General features: G+C 39.4%; 1 protein-coding gene across 1 annotated transcript in view; it reads right to left on the bottom strand.

Moving 5' to 3' along the window:
* The window catches only part of LOC107513504 (membrane cofactor protein), a 120,279-nt gene extending 105,917 nt beyond the window's left edge, over window positions 1-14,362 (bottom strand). Inside the window, exon 1 of the mRNA XM_036234461.1 lies at window positions 14,203-14,362. Within this exon, the coding sequence (XP_036090354.1) occupies window positions 14,203-14,323 (121 nt within the window). The 5' untranslated portion in view covers window positions 14,324-14,362. The remainder of the gene's footprint in view (window positions 1-14,202) is intronic.
* Window positions 14,363-14,592: the final 230 nt, after the last annotated feature.

Genomic DNA, 14,592 nt, shown 5'->3' with positions numbered 1-14,592 from the left:
TGTGTGTTTTCCAGTGTTTTGGTAGCTCCACCCTCTCTCCTAGGGGGCAGCTGCACGTGAGCACACAGTAGTGCCTCACTATCTGTGCACTTTCTCTGGAAAAGGACACCCTGCAGACTGGCACCATAGCATTTCACTGGCTCCACACTCTCTCCAGGTGTGGGAGCCCTATGTGCAAGCACAGTTTAGTGGGTGCGTGAAGCAGCATCCTGCTATACCTTCCGGATCAATCCTTTGGTGTAGCAGCTTCTTGCATATATGCTATAGGGCCCTCCTGTTTCAGCTGGATATACATACAGGAAAAGTGTTTGGGGGTGCACTACAGTGCCCTGTAGGTTGGTCAGATACCTGGATGGAGCTTCTGGCCACTATACACATGCAGGGTCAATGCAGACAATGGCCTCACCAGTCTTAGATTGTTCCCTCAGCTCTCAGAGTCTTGCTCTCTCGCTCTTTCACTCGCTCTCTCTCTTTCTCTTTCTCTTGCTTGTTGTGCATAAGTTATTCAATTGGCTCACAGTTGTCTTTTCAGGGGGAATAGCTCAGTGTCCATCGATGCTGCCTGCCATCTTGCACTGGTTTTCCAATTCTTCATAATTTAGTCTAGGGAGGTTGTAGATTCCTGAGAATTTGTCCATTACTTCTAGGTTATGAAACTCGGTGGTGTATATCCTTTCATAATATTCTCATATAATCCTTTGTACCTCTGTGGTGTCCATTGTAACTCCTTCTCTTTCATTTCTGATTGTTTTAATCTTTTCAAAAAACGAGCTCTTTGTTTCATTAATTTTTTTCTATTAAATTGTTCTCTACGTCATTTATTTCCACTCTGATTTTTATTCTTTCATTCCTTCTATTGATTTTGAGCTTTATTTTTTCATATATTTCTAGTTCTTTAAGGTATAATATTAGATTGTTCATTTGAGATTTTTCTTGTAGACTTGTAATGCTATAAACTTCTCTCTCAGTATCATTTTTGCTGCACCCTCAAAATTTTGATATGTTGTATTTTCACTAGTCTCTAAATATTTTTTGTTCTCTTTTTTCTTTGACCGCAAATTAGTTCAGTAGCATGTTGTTTAATCTACACCTATTTGTGTTTTTTTCCCAGCTTGCTTCTTGTATTTAATTTCTAGTTTCATACCACTGTGGTTGGGAAATTTGCTTGGTATGACTTCAGTCTCCTTAAATTCATTGAGAACAGTTTTGTGCACCAACATATGGTCTATTTTTGAGAATGTTCCATGCTCACTAAAAAGAATGTTTATTCTATTGTTTGGGGATAGGAAGTTCCATAAATATCAATTAAGATCATCTAGATTAATGTGTCATATTTAAGGCCAATAGTTCCTCATTGACTTTCTGTTTGGATGGTTTGTCTATTATTGTCAATGGGTCCCCTACTATCACTAACTGTATTTTTGTCAGTTTCTCCCTTTAGGTCTGTTAGCAATTGCTTTACATCTTTTGATGATCCTGGGTCGGGTGCTTATATAATGATAAGTGTTATGTCTTCTTGATGAATTGTCCCCTTTATCATTATAAAATGTCCATCTTTGTCTCTTGTTACCTTTTTTTATCTTGAAATCTATTTCGTCTAATATAGGTATGGCTGCATTAACTTTTCTCTGGATGCTATTTGCTTGAAGTATCATCTCCCACACCTTCACTTCAAGCCTCTGTTTTACTTTGGAGCTACGAGAAGTCTCCTGAAGGCAACATAAAGTTGGGTCTTGTTTATAATCCATCCCACTACTCTGTGCCTTTTGATTAGTGAGCTCTGTCCATTTACATTTAGGGTGATTACTGATATATGAGGCCTTAATACAGCCATTTTATGTTTGGTTTTCTGGTTGCTGTGTATCTCTTGTTTCTTTTCCCTTGTGATTCTGTCTCTTTTATTTGATAATTTTCTATGATTTTTTTGTCCTTTTCCTCTTTTTCATGTTTTGTATCTCAGCTCTGTTTTGTTGGTTTTGTGGTTATCTCTAGTTTTGTGTAAAATGTCTCATACGGTCCTCTTTCTTATCTCTCATTTTCATTCACCTATACCCTTCAATCTTTTCCGACCTCCTCTTTTGATTTTGTTGTCAGAAATTATCCTTCATTATGCTGTGCATTGGTTACCAAATTGCAGGAGTTGTAGTTATATTTAATGTCCCCTTTCCTCTTTAACCTTTATGTAATAATTGTCTAATAACCTATTCTGAAGTTTCCTGCTTCTGTCAATCATATTAGTCAATGTTTTGTATACTTTTGTCTTTTTGTTTCTGGTAGAACAGCTCCTTTCAATATTTCTTGTAATGGAGGTCTTCTGGTGGAAAATTTTCTCACTTTGTTTGACTGGGAAAGCCTTTATTTCTCCTTCACATTGAAAAGGTAACTTTGCTACATATATTACCCTTGACTGATGAGTCATCTCTTTCAATATTTTGAATATTTCCTTCCACTGTCTCCTGTCTTATAATGTTTCTACTGAGAAATCTGATGATAATCTAACGGGGTTTCCTTTGTAGGTTACAGAACTTTTTCCTTGGCTGCCTTGAGAATTCTTTGTCAATTTTTGATGATTTGAATAAAATGTGTCTTGAAGAATGAATTTGGTATTCACGCAGTTAGATTTTCTGTTAGCTTTGCCTATTTGAAAGTCCAGTTAGTTCCCTAAGCTGAGGTAGTTCTCATCAGTCATCTCTATGAATAGGCTTTTTCTTCCCCTCTCCCTCTCTTCTTCTTCTGGACCTATTTTCCTTATGTGGCCCTTTTTAATATAGTCAGATAGTTTTCATAAAGTTCTTTCTTTATATTTTTAACTTATCATTCTCTCTTTACTCTCTCCTGTGTCATGTCTAGGTTTCTGTCCTTGAGCTCACTAAGTCTCTCTTCCATCTGCACTGATCTATTTCCAGTAGTCTCTAGTGCATTCTTCTTCTCATTTATTGAGAATTTCTATTTGGTTATTTTTTATAGTTTCAATCTTTTTGGTAAAGTATCTCTTTCGTTCATTAATTTTATTCCTGAGCACATTAAACTGCCTTTCTTTGTTACCTTGTATATCATTGAGTTTCTTCATAAGTAAAATCCTAAATTCCCCATTATTTAAATCACAGTCCTCCATGAATTTGAGATTTGGTTTCTGGAGACTTCATTTTCTTTATGGGCTTCTAGTTACCTTGTTTTTTCATAGTATTTGATGGATTATTTCTCTGTCTGTGCATTTGAGGTAGTGGTCTTTTTTCTCGTTTATATATTGTGTTGCTTTGAACAATTCTGCAAGTTAATAAGTGCTTTCTTTTGTTTTCCAGTAGATGGCGGTAAAGTGCAAATTCTTGTTTTCTCTTACTGGCACTATTTGTGCCTATGGGATTGCAGTGGATCAGCATAGCTTTGCATGAATAAAAATGCTCCGTACCCACTGAAATGGTGGGTGGCCCTTCTGTGACCAACTGTGTCAGTCATGGGGCACAGGTGTGGTGGGAAATGTGGAGGGGGTAGAACCAGTTTTGTGAGTTCTGAGAACTACCTCCTATTTCTGAGGTGTTTTCCACCGGGCTCTGTGGGGTGCGTGGGGCAGAGGACTTGCAATTTCATAGTATGGCAGCTCTGCTCCTTGTAGTAATGGCAGTTGGCCTCACTGTGTTGTTTCCAGCTTCCTAGCCCACCTCTACCCAGGTCTGCCACCATGAGGAGCGTGGAAAGATGTCTCTTCTGGGAGGGAAACTGCTTCTGACTCTCTCATGCTCCAGACCATACTGTAAGGGCTGCAGCCCAACCTATGTGCAGCTACTGCATTTGCTGGAGCCATACGGTGGGCCAAACTGCATCCGCGGCCACTGTCCATCCTTCTCCCCAGCCTGCCTCCCCTACTTCTTCCAGTACTCCCGCTTTAGATATCCCACTGTGTGGATCTTTCAGACATGTTGGTGTTTTGAGCAGGGGTTCTTTGCTTGAGTTACAGTTGTCTGTCCGACTTATTATAAATTTAACGGAAGAAACGCTGAGTCTCTTCCCTCTTCCATGAAGATTATGTCACTATCATTCATATCTCAAATTGCTACCATAAGAATATTGATATAATACAGTGACTAATGTTCTCCCTAGTCAAATGCTTTTAAATGGCTACCCAATGGCCTCAAGGTAATGTCTAAGGCTCCTTAACATGGCTAACAAACGACCCTGCTCACTCTTGCACACTATTCTCAATTCCTTGTAGTATCCATTAAATTACCAGAATTACTTTAGCACACTAAGCCTCCATACAACATTTTACTTCTGCTTTGACCAGACAATTTACCATTTTCCCACCCACTTATCCTTCAGTTTAATTTCAGATGACACTTCTTCCTTGCAGCTCTTGAGAACTTGAACTCAAAAATATTGAGCTAAGTGTCCTCATGCTGCCCTAACTTTCCTCACTATAGCACGTTTGATATCGTAACTGTTTATTATTTTTCCTCCCCAGACTGTTATCTTCTCGAGTGCCATGTCTCGTTCATTTTACATTTCTAGTACCTAATGTCAGAGCTGAATGAGCACCCGTACCAGCTCTATACACTCTTAGATCAAAATTCTTACTGTTCAATCAACTTGTTCTTAAGATATGTCAAAATCATAATTCTTTTTGCTATTTTCATGCTTGTAGTCATTCGGTTTTTTCATTTACTTATAGACAATTCCCTTATCAGTTTTTAATTTCTTTCACATCAAAATATTTATGATTAGTTTATTAATTTATTATGAACCATGGCTCTTTACTGCTATGATTAGAAATGATGCTTTAATATTATCAAAGGTGAACTCCAAATATTATATTTTATATATAACTTTTGGTATATATTTATTATATACCAAATGTTATATTTTTGGTAAAGTATGGTAATGAAAGATTCTAGTACTTCCTTCTTCAATAATACTGATAGTATTTATAACTTTATTTTGATTTTTTTATCTTTTTAAAATTAAGTTTATTGGGGTGACATTAATAAAATTACTTAATTTTCAGGTGTACATTATCATTTGACATCTGTATATTCTATTGTGTGTTTACCACAAAAAGTCCAGTTTCCTTCAGTTACCGTACATATATTTGATCCCTTTTACCCACTTCACCCTTCTTCTGTCCCTCTGTATTTGAATCTCTTTTCCCCATCCACCTCCCCACTCCTCCCCTACCCCACTAGTAACCACTAATCTACAATCCTCTGGTACCACTAGTCTATAGTCCATGTCTATGAGTCTCTGTTGATTGTCCTGCTTATTTGTTGTGTTCAGGTTTATATTCCACATGTAAGTGATTGCATGTGATTTTCAACTTTTTCTGTGTGGCTTACTTTGCTTAGCATAATTATCTCGAGGTCCATCCATGTTATCGCAAATGGTAAAATTTCATCTCTTCTTATGGCTGAGTTATATTCGATTGTATATATCTACCACAGCTTCTTTAGCCAATCATCTATCATAGGAAACTTCAGTTGATCCCATGTCCTGGCCACTGTGAATAATGCTGCTATGAACATAGGTGTGCAAATATCTTTTTGGATATTGGTTTTCAAGATTTTGGGGGTAAATACACAGTAGAGGGATTGCTGGATCATATGTTCGATTAATTCTCAGTTTTTTGAGGAACCTCCATACTGTTTTCCATAGTGGCTGTACTAATTTGCAGTCCTGTATGAGGGTTCTTTTTTCTCCACATCCTCTCCAACATTTGTTATTACTTGACCTGTTGATTATAGCCATTCGAACAGGTGTGAGATGGTATCTCATCGTGGTTTAGATTGGCATTTCCCTAATATCTAGTGATGCTGAGCATCTTTTTAAATATTTGTTAGCCATTTGTATGTCCTCTGGGGAGAAGTGTCTGTTCAGGTCCAATTCCCATTTTTTGATTGGATCATTTGTTTTTTGTTGTTGTTGTTATTGAGTTGTATGAGTTCTTTGTAGATTTTGCATATTAGGCCCTTATTGGAGGTGTTGCTTGCAAATATATTTCCCCACTCGGATGGTTCTCTCTTTACCTTATTGACGATTTTTTTTGGCTGAGCGGAAGCTTTTTAGGTTGATATAGCCCCATTCATTTATTTTAGCTTTTACTTGTCTTGCTTCTGAGGTCAAATTCATAAAATCCTCTTTAAGTCCAAAGTCCTTGAGTTTAGTTCCTATGTTTTCTTCTATGCGTTTTATTGTTTCAGGTCTTATATTTAGGTCTATAATCCATTTGAGTTAATTTTGGTGTGTGGTGAAAGACAACAGTCTAGTTTCATTCTTTTGCAGCTTGCTTTCCAGTTTTCCCAGCAACACTTATTAAAGAGGCTTTTCTTTATGTTTTTGGCTTTTTTGTCAAAAATTATTTGCCCATATAAATATAGGTTTACTTCTGGACTCTCATTTGTGTTCCATTGGTCAGCATGTCTGTTTTGCTGCCCAAACCATGCCATTTTGATTACTACTGCTTTGTAGTATAATTTGAAGTCAGGCAGAGTGATGACTCCAGGCTCCTTCTTTTTTCTCAGGATGGCTTTGACAATTTGGGGCCTTTTGTGGTTCCATACAAATCTGATGATTTTTGGTTCTATTTCTTTAAAAAATGCTGATGGGATTTTGATGGGGATTGCATTATCCATATAATGCTTTAGGTAATAAGGGCATTTTAACGATGCTGATTCTTCCAATCCAAGAACATGGAATATCTTTCCATTTTTTTGTATCTTCTTCAATTTCTTTTAATATGCTCTTATAGTTTTCATTATATAGATCCTTTGTCATTCATTAAATTTATTTTTAGTTATTTTATTGTTTTTGCTGCAATTGCAAAAGCAATTCTTTTGTCCACTTCTTTTTCTGACACTCATTATTAGAGTAGAGGAAAGCTATGGATTTTGAACATTGATATTTTTATCCAGAGACTTTACTGTATTTGCTTATTGTTTCTAGTAGTGTTCTTGTTGAGTCTTTTAGGTTTTCTATTTAGAGAATCATGTCATCTGCAAGTAGTGACATTAGATTTCTTCGTTTCCTATTTGGATGCCTTTCATATCTTTCTCTTATCTAATTCCATTCGCTAGGACATCCAATGTGATATTGAATAACAGTGGCGATAGTGGACAGCCGTGCCTTGTTCCTGATCTTAGAGGGAAGGTTTTTAGTTTTTCACCATTAAATATAATGTTGGCTGAGGGCTTGTCATATATGGCCTTTATTATGTTAAGGTACTTTCCTTCTATAGTGATTTTGTTAAGTGTTTTGATCATAAATGGATGTTGTACCTTATTGAAGGGTTTTTCTTCATCTATTAATACGATCATATGATTCTTATTTTTTAATTTGTTTATGTGGTGTATCACATTAATCGATTTGTATATGTTGAACCATCCCTGTGCCTGTGGGTTGAAGCGCACCTGATTGTGCTGTATAATCTTTTTAATGTGTTACTGTATTTGGTTCGCTAGTATCTTATTTAGAATTTTTGCTTCTGTGTTTACCAGAGATATTGGTCTTTAGTATTCTTTATTTGTGTTATCATTACCAGGTTTTGGTATCTGAGTAATATTTGCTTCATAAAATTTGTTGGGAAGTATTGCCTACTCTTTGATTTTTTTGGAAGTGTTTGAGAATAGATGTGAAATCTTTGAATGTTTGGTACAATTCACTAGTAAAGCCATCTTGTCCTGGACTTTTGATGATCCATCTATTTAGATTTTCCAGTTCTTCTTGATTCAGTCTAGGAATGTTGTGTTTTCTAAGTGCTGGTCCATTTCTTCCAGGTTAATATATTTGGTGTTATATAGTTCTTCATAGTATTCTAATATGATCCTTTGGATTTCTGCAATATCAGTCGTAATTTCCCCTCTTTCATCCCTGATTTCGTTTGTGTCCTTTCTCTTTTTTCTTTAGTAAGTCTAGACAGGCGTTTGTCAATTTTATTACCCTTCTCTAAGAACCAGCTCTTTGTTACATTTATTTTTTTTGATTCCTTTCAATTTCATTTATTTCTGCTCTAATTTTGAATATTTCTTTCCTTCTGCTGACTGTAGGTTTCAATTATTCTTCCTCTCTAGTTTTTTAAGATGAATCATTAGGCTGTTTATTTCGGCTCGTTCCTGTTTTTGGAGACAGGCCTGTATGATATGAATTTAATTATGACAACCGTTTTTGCCATGTCCCAAAAGGTGTGATATGTTGGACTATCATTATCATTCATTTCTACGTATCTTGTGATCTCTCTTATTTCTTCTCTGACCAAGTTATTCTTCGGTAGCATGTTGTTTAATCTCCATGTGTTTGTGTTTCTTCCTGATTTCTATCTGCAGCTGATATCTTGTTTCAAAGCATTATGATCAGAGAATATGGTGGTATGATTTCAACCCTCTTATATTTGTTGCAGCTATCTCTGTGTCCCCGTATGTGGTGAAGTCTTGAATGTTCCATGTGCACTAGAGAAGAATGTATAAGCAGCTGTTTTGTGATGGAAGGCTCTGTCAATGTCAATTATGTCCACTTGGTCGAATGTGTCATTTAAGGATGTTATTTCCGTATTGATTTTCTGTTTGTATGATCTGTCCATATCCGGTAGTGGGGTATTTAGGTCCCCCACAACAATAGTGAATTGTTCCATTTCTCCTTTTAGTTCTCTAATTGCTTTACATATTTTGGGGTCCCTGATTAGGAGCATAGATATTAATAAGTGTTATGTCTTCTTGGTGTATGATTCCCTTTATCATTATGAAGTGTCCCTCAGTATCTTTATCGTTTTTATTTTGAAGTCTATTTCCTCTGATATTAGTACCACTACTCCTGCTTTTCTCTGAAGGCCATTTGCTTGAAATATCATTTTCCAACCATTCATTTTGAGTCTATATTTATTTCTGGATCTGAGATGTGTCTCCTGGAGGCAGCATGTGGTTGGGTTTTGTTTTTCGATGCATTCTGCAACTCTGTGCCTTTTTATTGGAGTTCAGTCCATTTACATTTAGGGTGATTATTGAAATATGAGGTCTTCTTATAGACATTTTATCTGTTGCTTTCTGATAGCTCAGTTTTTCCATGGCTTCTTTATCCTTGTGTTTCTGTTTTGTCTATTTTGGTTGGCTTTTGTGGGTTTTCCCTCTGGTTCTTCTTGTTTTATGTTATATACTTCAGTTCTGAATTTTTGGTGTGTGGTTACCATTATGAATACGAAAAGGCTAGCTATACACACACACACACACACACACACACACAGTTGTCCATTTTCTTTTGCACATGCCTTATCTCCATTCTCCTTTGTCAATCTGGATCTTTGAATCCTCCTCTTTTCAGTCATTACTGTCTCTATTTGTCCCTGTGTATGCTGAAGGTTCATTACTATCTTGTTATAACAATTCTCTTCTTATTATTTAAGCTGATAATGCCCTATTTTTAGTAAGGGTTGCACTCCTGTGCTTCTATTTGCCTGATAGTCACTTTACTCGTAATTATGTATGTTTTTGTCATTTTGTTCTAGATTAACTGATGCTTTCAGTATTTCCTGCAGTGCAGGTCTCATAGTGGAGAATTCCCTCAATTTTTATATGTCTGGAAAGGTCTTAAATTCTCCTTCATATCTAAAGGAAAGCTTAGCTGGATACATTATCCTAGGCTGGTAGTTCCTTTCACTTAGTAGTTTAAATATTTCATTCCATTCCCTTTTGGCTTGTAACATTTGCGCTGAGAAGTCCGAGGATAATCTAATGGGTTTACCTTTATAAATTACCATTTTTTTCTCCCTGGCTGCCCGAGAAGTCTATCTTTGTCATTGATTTTTGGTAACTTTAATACAATGTGTCTTGGCGAAGGCCTTCTTCGGTTGAGATAATTGGGTGCTCTGTTGATTTCTTGAATTCCAACCTCTAGCTTATTCCTTAGATTTGGGAAATTCTCGTCAACTATTTGTCTGAAAATGCTTTCTAATCCCTGTTCCTTTTCCTCACCTTGGATAATGCCCATTATTCTTAGTTTCCTCTCCTGAAGGTAGCAGCTAGTTCTCGAATTTCTCTTTCATTATTTTTCATTCTTTGGTTTCTCTCTTTTTCCTTCTGATTTATTTTTATATTTCTGTCTTCGATATCACTAATCCTTTCCTCCAAGCTTGCCAGTTCATTTTTCAACTCCTGCAGTGTGGTTTTTATCTCCAGAATATCTATTACTTTCTTCTTGAGGGTTTCAATCTCCTTGCTCTGCTCATCCAGTTGTTTTTCCAATTCCTGAAATCGTTGGTATGACTCGTTTCGGATCTCACCAAGTTTTTTCAGAAGTATCATCCAGAATTCTCTGTCATTTAAGGCACATATTTCTATGTCTGTAAGCCTATTTTCTGGAGATTCTTCTCTTCTTGAGATACCTTGTCTCTTTGGTTGCCCATGGTGTTTAATGGGCTTTTCTCAACCTGGGCATTAATGGAAGTGTATTGCGTTGTATTTTTTTTTAGAAAGAAGATATACTATATAAAGGTATTTCTTTAGCCTGTTGCAAAGAAGGTGCTTTGTTTTTTTGTTTGTTTGATTGTTTTTTTGGTTTCCAGTAGGTGGCGTCTAAGCCTCTTGGATCCTTGCTTTGTACATGCTCCCAACCCCCAGTTTCAGATCCTGTCGACAGTGTTGGTAGGGTTTGCTCAGATTCCCATGGGGTTCCGCAGTGATTGATCTCTGGGGGTATGGGGTGAGGTGCCATCTGAGTTGGAGTATGGCGGCTGCGGCACAGCCTCGGTTTTGCAGCTAGGGTCAGCACAAATCAGCTGCTTCTCTGCAGTCTCTCTGCTTCTCTGTTCTCTACCCTGATATCTGGGCCTTTCCGCCCAGCGTGGCAGCTCATAGCAGACCCAGGCTGGGCTGTTCAGGGAAGTTCCGGTAACTTCACCCCTCCCACTCCTCCTGCAGGGAGCTCCAGGGTGTGAGAGGCAGCTTCTTTATTACTCCCAGTCCACCTCCTGACACCCGGGGTTCTGACCTGTGGTAGCTCTCATGCGCAGATCCCACACTCAGACGTGCTGGTGTGCAGTTTGGGTGTTTTATTAGATGTTCAGCTTATTGTTGTTTCAAGGGGAGAGATCTGGGGACATCTCTCACTCCACCACGTTTCCCCACGGTCCTTTATAGCTTAAAAGTTGCAAATATTAAGCACTACCTGTGCCGATCATTATTTTAAGTGCTTTTACCTAACTTAAACTTCATAATCACCTAGCACAGTGTGCCCCTCATAGTCGCTATTCAAGAAAATTTGGTGCTCAATGTACTACTGCTGTCGAACAGAAAACAATGGTGAAAGATGTACTATAATGAATATTTAAAATCATCATTTTAAAGATTTCTGCACTGGAGAAATTTGGGGCCATGTAATGTCTTTTGTTGCCTATCTCCCGTGTTCTGGCAACCTAGCAACTGACAGGATAAGGACTGCTGTCTCTGCATTGTAAGATGCAGACTTAGAAAACTACTGTGTAAGCACTTGTTCACCTTGTCTTCTTTAATCAGAAAAAAAGGAAAGACAATAGGCAGAAGACACCAGACATAACAGGAGATTTGGGTTTTGTCCAAAAAAGCAAACTTCTCCTGGAGAAATGAGATTGGTCCCCAAAATTTGACAAATGTTCCCTCCTGCTACTCTAAACCATTTGGCAACTACCTCTGAAATGGCAAGCCTCCCAGGCACAACGTTGGCTGCTTACAAAACCTTCTCCACCTGAGCTGCTTCACAAGTAAAATGTTTATTTTATCCACATACGTTCCCTTCCCAGCATATTGAGTTCTCATTTTCTTACTTTCTCCAAGTTTTAGTTTATCCTGATTTTACCTTTTAATCTTCAACTTAACCTTGTTTTTCCTCCTCTTCATTTCTAGTTTTGTCACCTTCCCTGTGGGACCTTATTCACTTTATCTATCCACTATTACAAATAGCTCTCAACATCTCCTTCAACTTCTAGCTGTAGGCCTATTCTAAAGTTCATTCTTCTTTTAAAAATTCCTCTCATTTCCTTCTTACCACCATGGTTGCCTCCCTCCCCCCATAGAAATGAACTTTTTAATCATCAATTACAACATAAGTGGAGTGTCTAGAGGCCTGCAGACTTTTCATTAACAGGGAAAGACAGGAGGAATTTTTCCTGGGCTCCAAGTCCCAGCTGACATTATACTTAATTTCCTGGTACTTAATAGCTATAAAAATGTGTTGAGACCAAGGCAAAAAATTGGGCATTGGCAACCACAAATGTGACAAGACAGACAGGACCTCTGTATTCTAGTGGAGAAAGAACAGAAGAGTTTTGGAAGAGTGGTAAGTTATGGGTTTTTTAAGCTGGAGTGTGTGTTTCTCACTGATGTAGTCTGCCTAGAGAAGTCCCGGAGGGTGCAAGACTGCAGCTGAGTTTGAAAGATAAGGAACTCACAATGCAAGAGGCAGGAGGCGAATGCTCCTAGACTGAAGGAAGAAACATACAGAAGCCACGAAGTGGCAGTTTGACCTGTATGATGAGCAGGAAAGTCCTTCCACCAGTCATTTCTTAACTGCTGTCAGAGACTCATGCTCCTTTCCTCCAAATACTTCTCTTGGGCTATAACATGTTGGTTCATGGTATGGTTACCATCCACCACTACCAATAAATTTTAGCAAATATTAATGATTGCCTACTGTGTGCCTGACACTGGGGATCTAACAGTGAGCAAAACGCAGTCCCTGTTAACATCTGTGTGTGTGCATGCCTGCCAACAGACAAATAGAGAAATGGGATCATGAAAATAGGAAGGGCCTATTATGGCTTAAGACCAGCATAGGACCTGGCACATGCAAGGCTGCTGCTAAGAAAAGAATGCAGCATATAAACTTCTACAGGTAATGAGAACCTAAAAATAAGCTGGACATAGAATCCCACATGCATATAAAGATAAAAGGAAATACACTAGACTTTAAGAACGGCTGCCTTTCGATTGTGTATTATAAAATAAGCATGTTTTCTTAGCATACATATATTTTAATACTCATTATTAACAATAAAACATGAATCAAACTTAGTGAATGGCCTTCTACTTCAGTTTATGAGCTGTTAGGAGAAATCCCTGTTAACGTTATTTATCAATCATTTCTTAAGAGTCTCATTTCTTAGGTTGTTTTGCATTTCCTCTGAATCAGGACACAACCTAATTGAAAGAGAAAAGAGAAGAGAAGAGAAGAGAAGAGAACAGAAGAGAAGAAAGGAAAGGAAAGGAAAGGAAAGGAAAGGAAAGGAAAGGAAAGGAAAGGAAAGGAAAGGAAAGGAAAGGAAAGGAAAGGAAAGGAAAGGAAAGGAAAGGAAAAGAAAAGAAAAGAAAAGAAAAGAAAAGAAAAGAAAGAAAGAAAGAAAGATAAAAGAAAAATTACAGCCAAAAGACAATTAGGGAATAGAATAGGAACCTGCCTTATATTGGTTAATGGGGGGTAGGGGGAGTGGGGAGAAGAAAACCAAGCTAAACCAAAACGAAAGAATGTGCACACCTGCACAGCAAACCATTACGATTTGGGGGCCACAAGGAGCCCGTTACCTTTATATACAAAAAGCACTGTGCGTCATTCCCTCTGAACCCCGGGCACCGAGAGCCTGCTCTCACTCAAGGGCTCCACGCACAACGGGGCTCCCCAGCCCCTACACAAAGCAGGCAAGGGTCCTTGCCCACACTCCATATCGATGGTCTCGCCACACTCTAAAGCAAGCACTCGGTAACACCGGGCCCGCGTTACACAGCCCAACCTGGCCACTCACCAAGGCATCACCCCGTCCACGGAATACAGCGCAAATATCCCCAGGGGCGCAGCAGGGGCCCTAACAACATTCCAGTGCATCTGGGCACTCGTGGACGAGCCCTCACCTTGAACATTCGCTCTGCGCTCCCCAGCCCCATTGGCTCAATCCCCAAACACCTGCAAACTCGAATTTCAAAGGACACACCTTGGTACCCGGGCAAACATCGGTTACGCCCACCACCGAACAACGTCCGCCGCGGGCACTACGTGGTCCCCACTCCGGCGGATCCACGCACAGCGCAGCTCGGGGATCTCTGGCTAGGCCTTCACCCCCCACTCCCTAACACCCAGGTCGACCCAACCCCGCGCCTCCGACCCGACCCACCAAGCCAAGCTCCCTCCCCGCCCTGGTTCCAGTCGGCCTGCTCCACAGCCAGCTCCAGGTCGCCCTCGGGGCGCACACCCGCTCCAGGCCCCTACCGGAGGATGTGGGTAACAGCAGCACTAGAGCCATCAAAAGGATCCCAAGGAAGCTCCAAGAATCAAAGGGGCTCCCGAGGAGGCGGTGAGGTGCAGGGCGCAGCGCGGCAGACGCCGTCATTTTTGGAGGTATCAGAGGGGCACCTGAGAGACAGTAAGAATTTACCTTCTTGAGTGCGGTTATCAGACGCAACAATCCCCAGCCTCAAAAAGTGTCAGGCGCCGTACCTCAGCTGGGCGTGGCCTGTGCCGTGACGTTACGGAGCCGGGCGTAGCCAATCGGCAGGTCCAAGGCGGGGCCTCGGCGCTGGGCAGTGCTCTTACCGTGGAGGGAACGGGGCGTGGCCGCGATGGGGTTATAACCCATTCGATTCGGGTCGGCTGGGTAGT

Source organism: Rousettus aegyptiacus, unplaced genomic scaffold (genome assembly GCF_014176215.1).
Source record: "Rousettus aegyptiacus isolate mRouAeg1 unplaced genomic scaffold, mRouAeg1.p scaffold_m13_p_17, whole genome shotgun sequence".
Classification (NCBI taxonomy): domain Eukaryota; kingdom Metazoa; phylum Chordata; class Mammalia; order Chiroptera; family Pteropodidae; genus Rousettus; species Rousettus aegyptiacus.
This window is presented reverse-complemented; position numbering and strand designations above follow the sequence as displayed.